The sequence below is a fragment of the Saccostrea cucullata genome, unplaced genomic scaffold, assembly GCF_032062105.1.
Source record: "Saccostrea cucullata isolate Sc308-1 unplaced genomic scaffold, CSIRO_AGI_Scuc_v1 ctg1074, whole genome shotgun sequence".
Taxonomy (NCBI): Eukaryota; Metazoa; Mollusca; class Bivalvia; order Ostreida; family Ostreidae; genus Saccostrea; species Saccostrea cuccullata.
In genome coordinates this window covers 25,252-37,789 of record NW_026924110.1, presented here as the reverse complement: position 1 = coordinate 37,789, position 12,538 = coordinate 25,252, and the positions used below count along the sequence as shown (strand labels likewise).

Here is a 12,538-nt window from a genome sequence, read left to right as displayed (position 1 = left end):
CTTTGTAGTTTTCAGGTTTGTAACTTTGTCATTTGACTTTTAAAAAGCTATGCCTTTTGTGTACTAATTGCCCCAAGATGGGACTACTCACACATTGAAAGAAAAAAAATTAAACACAATGGACTTTTCACAGCACGCCCAAATATTTGGTAGCATAAAGAGGAGAAATGATGTTTCTTTTCCTTTTGACTTTTTGGTTCTTCTTCAGACTTGTTGAAATTTTTTAATTGCTGTCAGACATTTGGTCTGACACAGTGGAATGTTTTGTCGGACCAGTCAAACTTTTGTCAGACCAGATACTTGTACGTTATTTTGATGCCGGTAAAATCATATGAATAACAGCACCAAAATGTCCTTTATTATTTTCAATAGCCTTCAATCTAACAAGTTTCCTTTGTTGGGATAGAGAGTCTTTAACATTGACATAAATGACAAGTTTTATGACTTCGCTATAACAAATTTACTTAGCTAGCATCAACATGCTGCGTACGCGGCCATTTTTTTCTGTGTTTGTGACCTTGAACTACGCATCCCGATCCCGACCTTTATTAAATTTGCATTACGCTCATTTTTTTCAAACGGTCATCTGGACCGACGTTTTCTTAAATGTTATCGGTCCAGACAAATTTTTACCGGCCTTGCCGACAGGACCGACAGATTTTGACAAGTCTGCTTCTTCTTCTTTAAGTGCATTCCTCCGGAATCAAGTATACTCGCACTGTGATTGACCCCGCAAAGGGAAACAACTTTTGCAAAGTGTGGATTGGTCTATTAGATTACTTTGCATTAGCTCTGTGTAAACACTAAGTGAAGCTTATTCAAATAAAATTTTTGAGGCATGCGTAATGGCAAAATTAGGTCAAATGCCACATGCCCGTGGTCAAATTTAAGTATTTGTGCTATCTTTGAGTGAAAAACTAAGGAAAATTGTGTTAATTACTAAAATGTGTGTACAGACACAGTAACATTATGTAAAATGCATCTGCTCCTGCATAAGGTGACGTGATTTGCAGCTTTTCTGACACCTGGCTGTAGAAGAAGAATTTTAATTCCCAATAGTTTACTTCGCATTAACTGTCGTGTGAACGCAATTTAATTCGGATTAGTTTTATTCGCATTAGTTTACTTCGCATTAATTTACTGCAAATTAAACTTGTCGTGTGAACAGGGCATTATGTTTTCCAACTTCATTCACAGGGGCTAGCTCCCGGCATGTAAAAAATTTATTTAAAAAAAAAAAACATAAACGATATACTATAAAACTACACAAAAAACTTGTGTAGTTTAATAGTACATATCGTTTATGTTTTTTTAATAAATATTTTTACATGTCGGGAGGAAGCCCCTGTGCTTCATTATTATTTCCTTATACTCACATTACTCATGTGAGTACATACATTTCATGATGTGTTTTTTCTCTGCAATTGCAGTCAAAGTGCTGAAAGTTTTGGGGCTATTTACAACTGATTATTTGTGAAGAGTTACTTCTTACATTCTGTTGAACATGATAATGGATTGATAAGCATATATATATATACTTACACACGTTTAATTTACATTGGACTCGTTAAACTGCATGTACTTGACATTTGGTGTGTCTAGACTATATGACGTCACATGACATCATATTTAAGTTGCAATACCGAACCCTGAACATTGTTGCCTTATATATATGTACAATAAATAGTTCAATACATATATCTTTTTTAGACAAAATGGCCTCCCCTGATGCAAAAAAAATTAAATTTTATGAATCAATAGACACTGAGCTTAAAGCCATAATATTTGACATTCAAAAACATGACGAAAAAAGCGCCCAGGCTGCAGTAGACAGAATTAGAAGAAAATTGAAGTCCCAAGAGGGACACATAAAATTCCAAATTACAGAGCTGCATAAAGAGTTAAGAGAAGAGAAATCCTTACGTTCCAAAATATCCGAAGAAAACAGAAAATTAAAAAAAAAATTGGAGTCCTTTGAATCTAAAGATTCAGAAATTCAGGGTCTCAAGCTGAGGTTAGAATCTTATGAATCAGACTTCTCATTTGAAGAGAGCTCAGAAATGTCTTCTTCACCTATCTGCAGTTCTTCCTCAGCAGCCTCTGTCCAAAATTCACAGAGTGAAGATAATGGGGACAATAAGTCTTAAGATCTTCATCTGTGCCAGATTCCAAGTGGTGCACAATAACTTGTTTTTCCTTCAAATTATTGTTTTCTTTTCTTTAAGTATAACATGTTAATATAAAGGATATTTACATGTGTTTATGGAGAAAATAGTCCATAACTTTAAGACTACAGAACTTAATCAAAATCCAAGTGCATCACATTCCTTCAAATTATTGTTTTCTTTTCTTTAAGTATAACGTTAATGTAAAGGATATTTACATGTGTTTATGGAGAAAATAGTCCATAACTTTAAGACTACAGAACTTAATCAAAATCCAAGTGCATCACAATAACTGTTTGTTTGGTTTTTTTTTTCATCCAATTATGATGTTTACATGTGTTAATGGAGAAAATAGTCCCTAACATTATTACTTTTGCATATTTTCCTTTAAGAGTTTTCCTTCATTTCATCATTTTCTGTCATTAAAGTTGGATGTGTTTTTATAATAAAAGTGTTGAAGTATGCCATGATTTTTTTTTAGCTTTTCAGCTTTTTTTTTTAAAGTCTTAGTTACTTAAACATAGAGAAAGAGAGTGAAGAAAGGAGAAAAATCTCACATTTTGAGAATATATTTTTCAAAGTTCAACCTCCCCCCCCCCCCCCCCCCCCAAAAAAAAAAATTTAAAAAAAAAGGAGTTCTGTTTCTCTAAAATTCCTTTAATGTTTGAAGTAATTTTATTTTCAACACATTGCATTTCATTTGCAGTGTATTTTATGATGATGTTTGCAATAAAATTTATTTCTCATAAACTTTTCTCAGAGTAAGGCCAAAATAAGATTAAAGTTTGTTTGGAATTGCCTCCCGCTTCATTGAAATGCCCCCTCCTGAAAAAATTTAGTGACCAAAAGTAGGAAGATTTTTTTTTATTTAATCATTTGGGGGGGGGGGTGATTACATGTATCACATTCACCATACAAAACACTGAAATATTGTGTCAGATCTATTTAAAATTAGTTTTTTTTAGCTGATTGTTGATACTTTTTTTTAAAAGTCAGAAAATGTATTGATTGTTTATGGAGATTATTATCAAAAATTTTAAAATTTACCTTCAATAAAAAAAATGATTTCCCTCCCTCCTGTGTCTGAAACCCATCAGGCGGCAATTCCAAACAAACAATATTTTAAGGATGTCCTAGCAGGAAACGTATTGCGTTTGGATGCGTGTTCCTTTTAGTGCTTTTGGAGAAAAGCATGTTCCATTAATTCAAGTACAACGCTAAACCCCTTGTACATAAAGAAGAATTTTATGAGATTTGCTAAATCAAATTTCAGCAAATTAATTCATAATTCAATTTCCGCCAAATGTCATACACGCTAAATATATTACATTTACAGTATTAAATCTTACCTTAGTTGTATTTTGCAGATCTATCCTTTTAATTTATATGTAATCATTGTAATGTGTCACTCTTATCAATCCCCTTATAAAAATAGACTGCCTGACTTTATATACATGTACCGCATTTAACTTTGTGAAAAGTAGAAAATATATATGTTTCTGCCAGGAATATAGTAAAGACATATAGTACCTTAGAATCAAACTTACATATGTTGATAAATAACCATTGAGAAGCCCTGGATGGATAATTCATGTCTCATGGGCATATTCTTCTACATTTAATAAACTCATATTTTAATTTCTAAACTGGTACATGACTATACATGTATTCTTATTACAGTTCAGTTTTATCATTCTCTTTGGTCCCTGATGGGATATGAAACCTCGGCAACAGTACTCTACATTTTAGCTCACCTGAGCTGAAAGCTAAAGTGAGCTTTTCTGATCATTCATCATCCATCAGTCTGTCTATCTGTCTGTCCGCCCATCCATCTGTAAACTTTTCACATTTTCAACTTCTTCTCAAGAACCTCTAGGTCATTTTTAACCAAACTTAATACAAAGTTTTACATTGATGTGGGAATTTAAAAAAAAAATTCTTCTCAAGAACAACAGCACTAAAAAAAACTGAAAATTATGTGGAAGCATCCTGGGATAGTATGTATTCTAAATTGTTGAATCATGACCCTTTAGAATTGTTAAGGTCAAATTAGGTATTACAAAGAGGGATATCTGTTAAATGACACAATGGCCAAAGTAACTCAGGTGAATGATGTGGCCCATGGGCCTCTTGTATTAGCTTGAACTCAATGGAGCCAAGAAAAGGTTTAAGATATTCTATATTTACTGTACCTAGTAATAGTTTTATCAGTTATTTCATTTGGAATATATTTTACAGGGTTGAATTTAGCATAACTGAAAACAGAAGTCATGCCACTGCTACGGAAGAAAACCCTTTCCCAAAAGTTATCTCGAGACAGAAAAAGGAAGAAAAAAGTATCTGATTCAAAAGAAAAAACTGAAACACAAGATATTGTTCTTCACGATGAGTCATTTTATGGTGTATCTATAAATGATGTACTTAGTGGTGAAATGGATGTCCAAATGATGGATTTTGTATCACAACTTTTAAAAGCACAGTTTCATTTTCAGTGCTCTGATGGGTTATTACCACCTTCATATGTTTATGGTTTAGAAAAGTCTGGTGGAGAACATCCTAAAATTCCATGTCACAAATTTGCTGTCCAGATTCACATTATACCCGGCCATTACATGGTTTCTGCCCAAGTGAATGAAAGATTGTTTGTATATGATAGTTTATACAATACCAGGCATTTGAATGTTTTAGAACCACAGTTAAAATTATTGTATGATGCAGATATGGTCAATAATACATTTTATACATGCCCACAGTCACAAGGCTGTAGTAATTTATGTGCATTTTTTGCTATTGCAAATGTATTCAATTTACTTACTGGCAAGCAGTTGGAGAACATTACATTAAATGTGCACCAGATGAGGACTCATGTTAGAGACTGTCTTTTGTCAGGAAAGTTTGAACCATTTCCTATGCTGTCAAGAATGGATGAACTTGCTGACAAAGCAGATTTAGTTGAATCACAAGAAATTGTCCATAATCACCCAGAAATGAAATCTCAACTGAACCCTTTAAAAAAAGAAAGTAGCACCATTAGGAAAAGAATTCAACGACAAAGGATATCAACAGACAAGAAGGAACTAATAAAAGAAAAAGATAAGATGCAACATTCTAAGAGAAGGAAATTAATTACAGACTGTGAGAGAGAAAAATTGAAAGAGGAGAACAAAAGATATCAACAAAGTAAAAGAGCAAGTTTAACTGAGAGAAAGAAGACTATGATTAAAGACATTGACAGGATTCAACATGAACAAAGAAGAAGCATTTTGACTGGGAAAGAAAAGGACAAAATCAAGAACTTAGATAGACTTCAACATGCCCAAAGAAGAAATTCTTTGACAAAAGAAGAGAACAAATTAAAAGAACTAAGTAAGAGTGCAGAAGAAAAAGACAAGTTGAGAGACACTGACAGGGTTAAACATCAAGCAAGAAGGAAAAATCTGACAACAGAAGAGAAGGAGAAGTTGAAAGACATTGATAGGGTCCAACATCAACTAAAAAGGAAAAAAAATGACAACAGAGGAGCAGGAAAAGTTAAAAGACACTGATAGGGTCCAGCATCAATTAAAAAGAAAAGCAATGACAGCAGAAGAAAAGAAAAAAATGAAAGAAATTGATAAGATTCAACATCAAGTAAAAAGAAAATCACTGACAGCAGAAGAAAAGGAAAGATTAAAAGAAACTAATAAAGTTCAACATCAAGTTAAAAGAAAAACACTGACAGCAGAAGAAAAGAAAAAAATTAATGAAATTGATAAGGCTCAACATGAAGTAAAAAGAAAAACACTGACAACACAAGAAAAGAAAAAAATGAAAGAAACTAATAAAATTCAACATCAAGAACACAGAAAAACACTGACAGCAAAAGAAAAGAAAAAAATCAAAGAAAATAATAAAGTTCAACATCAAGAAAAAAGAAAAACACTGACAACACAAGAAAAGATAAAAATTCAAGAAATTGATAAGGCTCAGCATCAAGTAAAAAGAAAAACACTGACAACACAAGAAAAGAAAAAAAGTAAAGAAGTTGATAAGGCTCAACATCAAGCAAAAAGAAAAACACTGACAGCAGAAGAAAAGGAAAAGTTAAAAAACATTGATAGGGTTCAGCATCAAGTACAAAGGAAAACAATGACAGCAGAAGAGAAGGATAAGTTGAAAGATATCAATAGGATTAAACATCAAGTACAAAGAAAAACAATGACATCAGAAGAAAAGGAGAAGTTAAAAGACACTAATAAGGTTCAACATCAAGTAAAAAGAAACATGCTGAGTAATGAAAATAAACGCAAACTTCAAAGTATAAATACAGCCCAACACAAAAAAAAGAGAAAGTCTTTGAGTGCAGAAAAAATTGAAAAAGTGAAACAGAAGGACAGTCAACGACATAAGGATAAGCGAACTGACAGAGCTAGTCTGCTACAATCATATAGACCAGACATGGGAACAACTCATGAAGCAGTGCAAGATGTTGTCCAAAAATTTCTAAAGACAATTCAAGATGGACCCACATATGAGTGTTGTGTGTGCAATAGATTTTTATACCGCACATCAGTAAAACATGTAACAGATAATTTAATTAATCAAGCATCCACAATTTTAAGTTTGAATAAAAACCAGTGGGTTTGTATGACATGTACCAACAGCTTTGCTAGAAAAAAATTGCCATTACAAGCTTCAGAGAATAATTTGAAAGTGATTGAAGTGCCTCAGATATTAAAATCGTTAAGTAGTCTTGAAAAACAACTCATATCAAAGATAATTCCCTTCATGAAAATACTTTCACTGCCAAAAGGGGCACAAACTGGTTTGAAGGGACAAGTTGTTTTAGTGCCATCAAATGTCCAACAAACAATATCATCGCTACCTCGCAATACTTCAGAGGCCCAAATAATTGCTTTAAATCTGAAACGAAGGTTATCTGACAAGGCTACTTTCTGCAAACAGTATATACGGCCTCAGTATGTTAATGATGCCCTTGCATGTTTACAAGAAGTGAACACAAATTATACAGATATAACTGTTAACCCAGCATGGACCACACAAAGTGAATGCCAAGATGAAGAACTCTGGAGGTCAGCATGTATAACACCATTTGAAGAAACTACAATAAATGAGAAAACTGAACATGTTATTGGTGACTCAGTAGAGCTTGAAAATAATGTCCCTTTTCTTCACAAACCTGATAATCAAAATGAAGCAGATGAAGAAATAACAGATTCAGAGGATGAAGTTGAACAAGATGTTCCTGAGCACATTGTTGAAGATTTAAACTACAAACGATCCTTAAACTCTGTGACCTGTGTCTATCCTGAGGAAGGGCCTTCTGTTACAAGTGAAAAAATTTTAAATATTGCTCCAGCTGAAGGACAAATTCCCACTTCAGTGTTTTATCAAAAAGATTGGGAAACATAAGCATTTCCAACCCTCTTTCCTGATGGTAGAAACACATTCCATGAAAAGAGAGCAGTGCAGATAAGCCCCAAGAAATATGTGAATGCAAGACTTTTATCAAGTGACTTTCGCTTTGCAGAATCACCCGAATACACGTTTCAATGTCTCCATTGGATTGAATCGGTTTCAGTTCATGAAAGCATTACCATGTCATTGAAGAAATCAAGGCAAAAGGATATTTCTGTTGGACAGCTACAGCAACCAGAAATGCTCCAAGCATTTTTCAAAGATGATGAAATATTTGCTTCTTTCAAAAGGGTAAGAGGTACGCCACAGTACTGGAAGCAAATGCAACAAGATATGTTGGCAAAAATCCGTCACTTTGGGCCATACACATTTTTCCTTTCAGGATCTGCTGCTGATTTTCACTGGCCTGAATTAATTCAAATAATAGCCAAACAATACGGACAGCAATTCGATATAGTTTATATTGAAAATGAAATGGACAAAAAAACAAAAAGGAACTGGTTGGCGAGAAATCCAGTTACTGCTGCGCGACACATTGATTTCATATTTAGGAAATTGTGGGGAAATGTTATCCTCTCCGGAGTTCATCCAGTTGGACAAATTTTGAACTATGACAAAAGAAAAGAAATGCAAAGTAGAGGCACAGCGCACTTTCATTCAGCAATACATGTACAAGGGGCACCACAACTAAACAAGGAACCAGACAAGGATATTGTTGCATTCATCGACTCGTATATTTCATGTGCTATTCCAGAAGACGATGAATCCTTAAGAGATCTTGTCACTTCCAGACAAATTCATCATCATACCCGCACATGTAAGAAGAAGAAAAACATCAATTGCAGATTTCATTTCCCCAAGCCTCCTGCACAAGAAACAACTATTTCTCGTGTTCCTTGCGATGAACAGTTTAAACAGAGAATTGAGCAATCTAGAAATATACTTAACTCTGTAATGCAGACCCTGGAACGTACAGGAACAGATATAACACTGTCTGAATTGTTACAGGCTGCAGGAATACCAGAAGACATTTATCAAGATGCTCTAAATGTATTTTTGAAAAAGAACAATATCATGTTGAAACGAAAACCAGCAGAGACCTGTGTAAATCCTTACAACCCAATTATTATGAAAGCACTCAGGGCAAATATGGACATCCAGTACATTACAGATGTTTGGGCATGTGTAGCATATATTACATCTTACATGTGTAAACCAGAGAGGTCTATGTCTGAACTCATGAGAAATGCATGTAAGGAGGCCAACACAGTCAAAGATAAGCTGAAATCAATTGGGAATGTCTTCTTAAAGTCGAGGGAGGTGTCACAACATGAAGCTATAGCAAGGTTGATTGGTCTTCCGCTTAAAGAAACCAACACTCCTGTGATATTCATTCCCACTGGATATAGACATCAACGTACAAGACTTCTAAAACCACCTTCACTGCTAAAACACATGAACAAAGATGACACAGATGTGTTCCTGCCTAATATTGTTGATAAATATGCAGTACGACCATCTAGCCTAGAAGACATTTGTCTGGCAGAGTTTGCTTCCTATTATACCTCTGCAAAATCACCTACATCTGAAGAAGTTGATGATGTAAACAGTGATATCAACACCACTACAGGAAAACTTATCAGACTGAAGAATGGTATGGGAACAATGAAAAAAAGAAATGTACCATTTGTGCTTCGTGATTATCCGGTCACAAAACAGAGAGACTCAGAAAAGTATTATCATCGCCTTCTTTTTCTGTATTTTCCATGGAGAAATGAAGATGAATTGGAAGATATGTCATCATTCAAAACAAAGTTTGAAAGTGTATTTTCTTCCATAGAGGAAACAATTCAAAAATATGAACCTTACCTTGAGGAGGTTTTAACAGCTAGTGAAATTTGTGAAACTCTTGAATCCCCTGAAGAAATGTGGGATCAAATTCTACCACAAGTGGAGCAGGATAGGGATCAGCCAGTCGATGCTAATGAAGACTATCAACTTCTTGACATTGCCAACCTATCCTCAGAACAACTAAATCAAGATACGAGTGACAGTAACGTAGTCTTGGAGCCAACAAGGAAAAGGACACTTACTACTAACATTGATATAGAACCTAAACAAAAATATATGTGTATGGTACGTAGTCTCAATGAAAAACAGAGAGATATACACCAACACATTTTTACATGGTGCAGAAAAATGTCATTAGCATCCTCCAGAGAAGAAGAGCCTAATCCATTCTACATTTTCCTAAGTGGGGGTGCTGGAGTAGGTAAAAGCCATTGTATTCACACAATATATCAAAGTGCAGTGCGAACACTTAGGAAAGCAGGACAGAAAACAGATTTGCCCACAGTTCTACTTACTGCCCCTACAGGCAAGGCAGCTGTAAACATAGGTGGAACAACATTACACAATGCTTTTCATCTTCCTGTGAAGCAAAAAGGTTCACAATTTGTTTACAGGCACCCTGGATCTGCAGCACTTAACACAATGAGATCAACCTACTGCCAACTGAAAATACTAATAATTGATGAAGTTTCCATGGTAGGAGCACAGACTTTTACAAACATTAGCTTAACATTACAAGAGATCTTTGAAAATGAAGAACCATTTGGCAGAGTCTCTGTGTTAGTTGTCGGTGATCTAATGCAACTTAACCCTGTTGGCGAAAAACCAGTATACAAGTCTCAAACAATAGGATATGCAGCTTTGGCTTCCACACCGTGGGAACTTTTTTCATTGTATGAGCTAATAGAAATAGTACGTCAAAAAGAAGACCCAAGGTTTGCAAACATCTTATCCCGTGTAAGACTTGGTCAACACACCACTGAAGATGTAACCGTCTTAAAGGAGTTAGAAAACAATTCAAATGTGTCTGAAGGGTCCCTTTCCATATTTCTTACCAATGCCCTTAAAGATATCTACAATGAGAAACAGTTAAATTTGCTGACGTCGGAAGTGTTTACCATAAAGGCTCAAGATACAAGAAGAGATATATACACCAAACGGGTCCCAGTACAAGTAACGAGCAATAATCCTCATGAAACAGGAGGATTAGAGACTGAAATTAAAGTAGCCTTGAATGCCAGATATATGCAGACCAAAAATATCGATACAGAAGATGGACTAGTCAATGGAGCTACAGGAACCATAATGAAACTTGATATTTCCCAATTCAATCCATTGGAGGGTATTTTGTATGTCAAATTTGATGATGCAAGAACTGGTCGTCAAGCTAAAGCAAAAAGCAAATACAAAGATCTTGTTCCAATTCGAGCAGTAAATGCCACATTTAGTATAAATGACAAATGCAGTTCTCTTCAAGTTGAACGAATTCAGTTTCCTGGGACATTAGCTTGGGGAATAACAGTACACAAAGCCCAAGGCAGTACATTTGAGGAAATGATAGGAGATATGACCACTCACAACAATAAAAACAAAACAATGCCAGGCCAAATTTACACACTTCTAAGTAGAGCTAAATCAATGAATGGCCTGAGATTATGCTCATTTGATGCAGAGAAAATCAAAGTAAATTATTCAGCTCTCGATGAAATGCATAGACTTCAAGCTACCAAAAGCCTCATCCCCGACACTTTCCAGAAAGATTTTAAGGAAGCAACCCTTAGAGTGTCATATTTAAATGTGCGTTCTTTAAAAGAACATCACCAAGACTTACTTAACTCTAAAATTGCTGAACATTCGGATATTCTGTGTTTATCAGAAACAAAGGTTCACAACTATACAGAGTTTCAATTTGAGAACATGAAATGCATTAACAATAAATGTAAACATGGAGCTGCGATATACATCAACAATGATAATGTTGAAACCTTCCCAATAAATACAAATGTTCTAGAAACGGTCTCTGTGGTGGTGAAAGAAACATTAATTGTATCTGTATATGTTACCCCAGGAACATCATGGACTCTTCTTGCAGAAGATGTAAAAAATATGACTTCTCAAATTAACTCTCCCCCAAGAAGACACAGCTTTTCAAAAATCCTTATTATTGGAGACTTTAATCTTGATCTCAGAATGCAAACCCTGCTTGTGAATATGCTTCTTGAGTTTGGATTACATCAGATGATAACAGAGCCAACTCATGAACTAGGTTCCATACTTGATCTTGTCTTCACAAACCATCATGATTGTGTAATTTATAACTCACCTGTCTGTTTTTCTGACCATCATATTATCACTGTGCATATAAACTAACCAAGGTATTATTCAACTTAGTTTCTCAGGACAATTTCAGTAAAATAATTGGTCTGTGAAATAAAGAAAACATACTGTGTTTTCACGTGTCATTTTATTTATGTTAACACGAGCTTTTTTCAGATTAAAACATGTCTGTATGTCTTGGGGCAATCAAACAAGTCTTTATAAGGCAGACTTCACTCTAAGATATTTTGTTTATAAACTAGTAATAACCAAATTTTTTACATCTTTGGGGGCACTCATTATTTACAGGGTCTTGTAAAAGTCATTCCTGAGAAGAAATGGGGAGCCCGGTAGGGGACATGTATTGCTTATGCAATACTCTCAGAATGCTTGTTTGAATTGACATAACCAAATGAGATATAAAAGATTTTTTGGGGTGTTGTATTTTTCACAGTCAACATTAAGTATTTACTGTACTCAGTTAAAGATTTAAAAGCTGTCATATTTTTTATTGATACCAGATCAACTGGTTTATTGTGTGGCACACATGTACATAAACTTTTAATCTCTGATTTATTGCCATGTTTTTACAAGTTGAACTTGAATAATTAGTGCATGGACAGCTATTGTGGAAATACTTTGTAAACAATTTAAGGGTGGTTTGAAAGAGCTTTTTGCTGGCAGTAAGTTGCAGATCTTGATACTCAAGTAAGAGATAGATGGTGTCTCTGACTGATCCTTTTGCTCTTGCTTGCGGGCGAGTGAGGCTTCTCTGTCAGTGGCTTAGT

General features: G+C 34.7%; 1 protein-coding gene across 1 annotated transcript; it reads left to right on the top strand.

Moving 5' to 3' along the window:
• The first annotated feature begins 7,763 nt into the window (after positions 1–7,763).
• Positions 7,764–11,804, top strand: LOC134265759 (uncharacterized). The gene has a single exon (XM_062747974.1). It carries the CDS (start codon positions 7,764–7,766, stop codon positions 11,802–11,804), a length of 4,041 nt encoding a protein of 1,346 aa, XP_062603958.1.
• The last annotated feature ends 734 nt before the right edge of the window (positions 11,805–12,538 follow it).

Coding starts and splice junctions, on each gene's coding strand:
- LOC134265759 (XM_062747974.1), top strand. CDS start 7,764: ATGTCATTGAAGAAATCAAGGCAAAAGGATATTTCTGTTGGACAGCTA.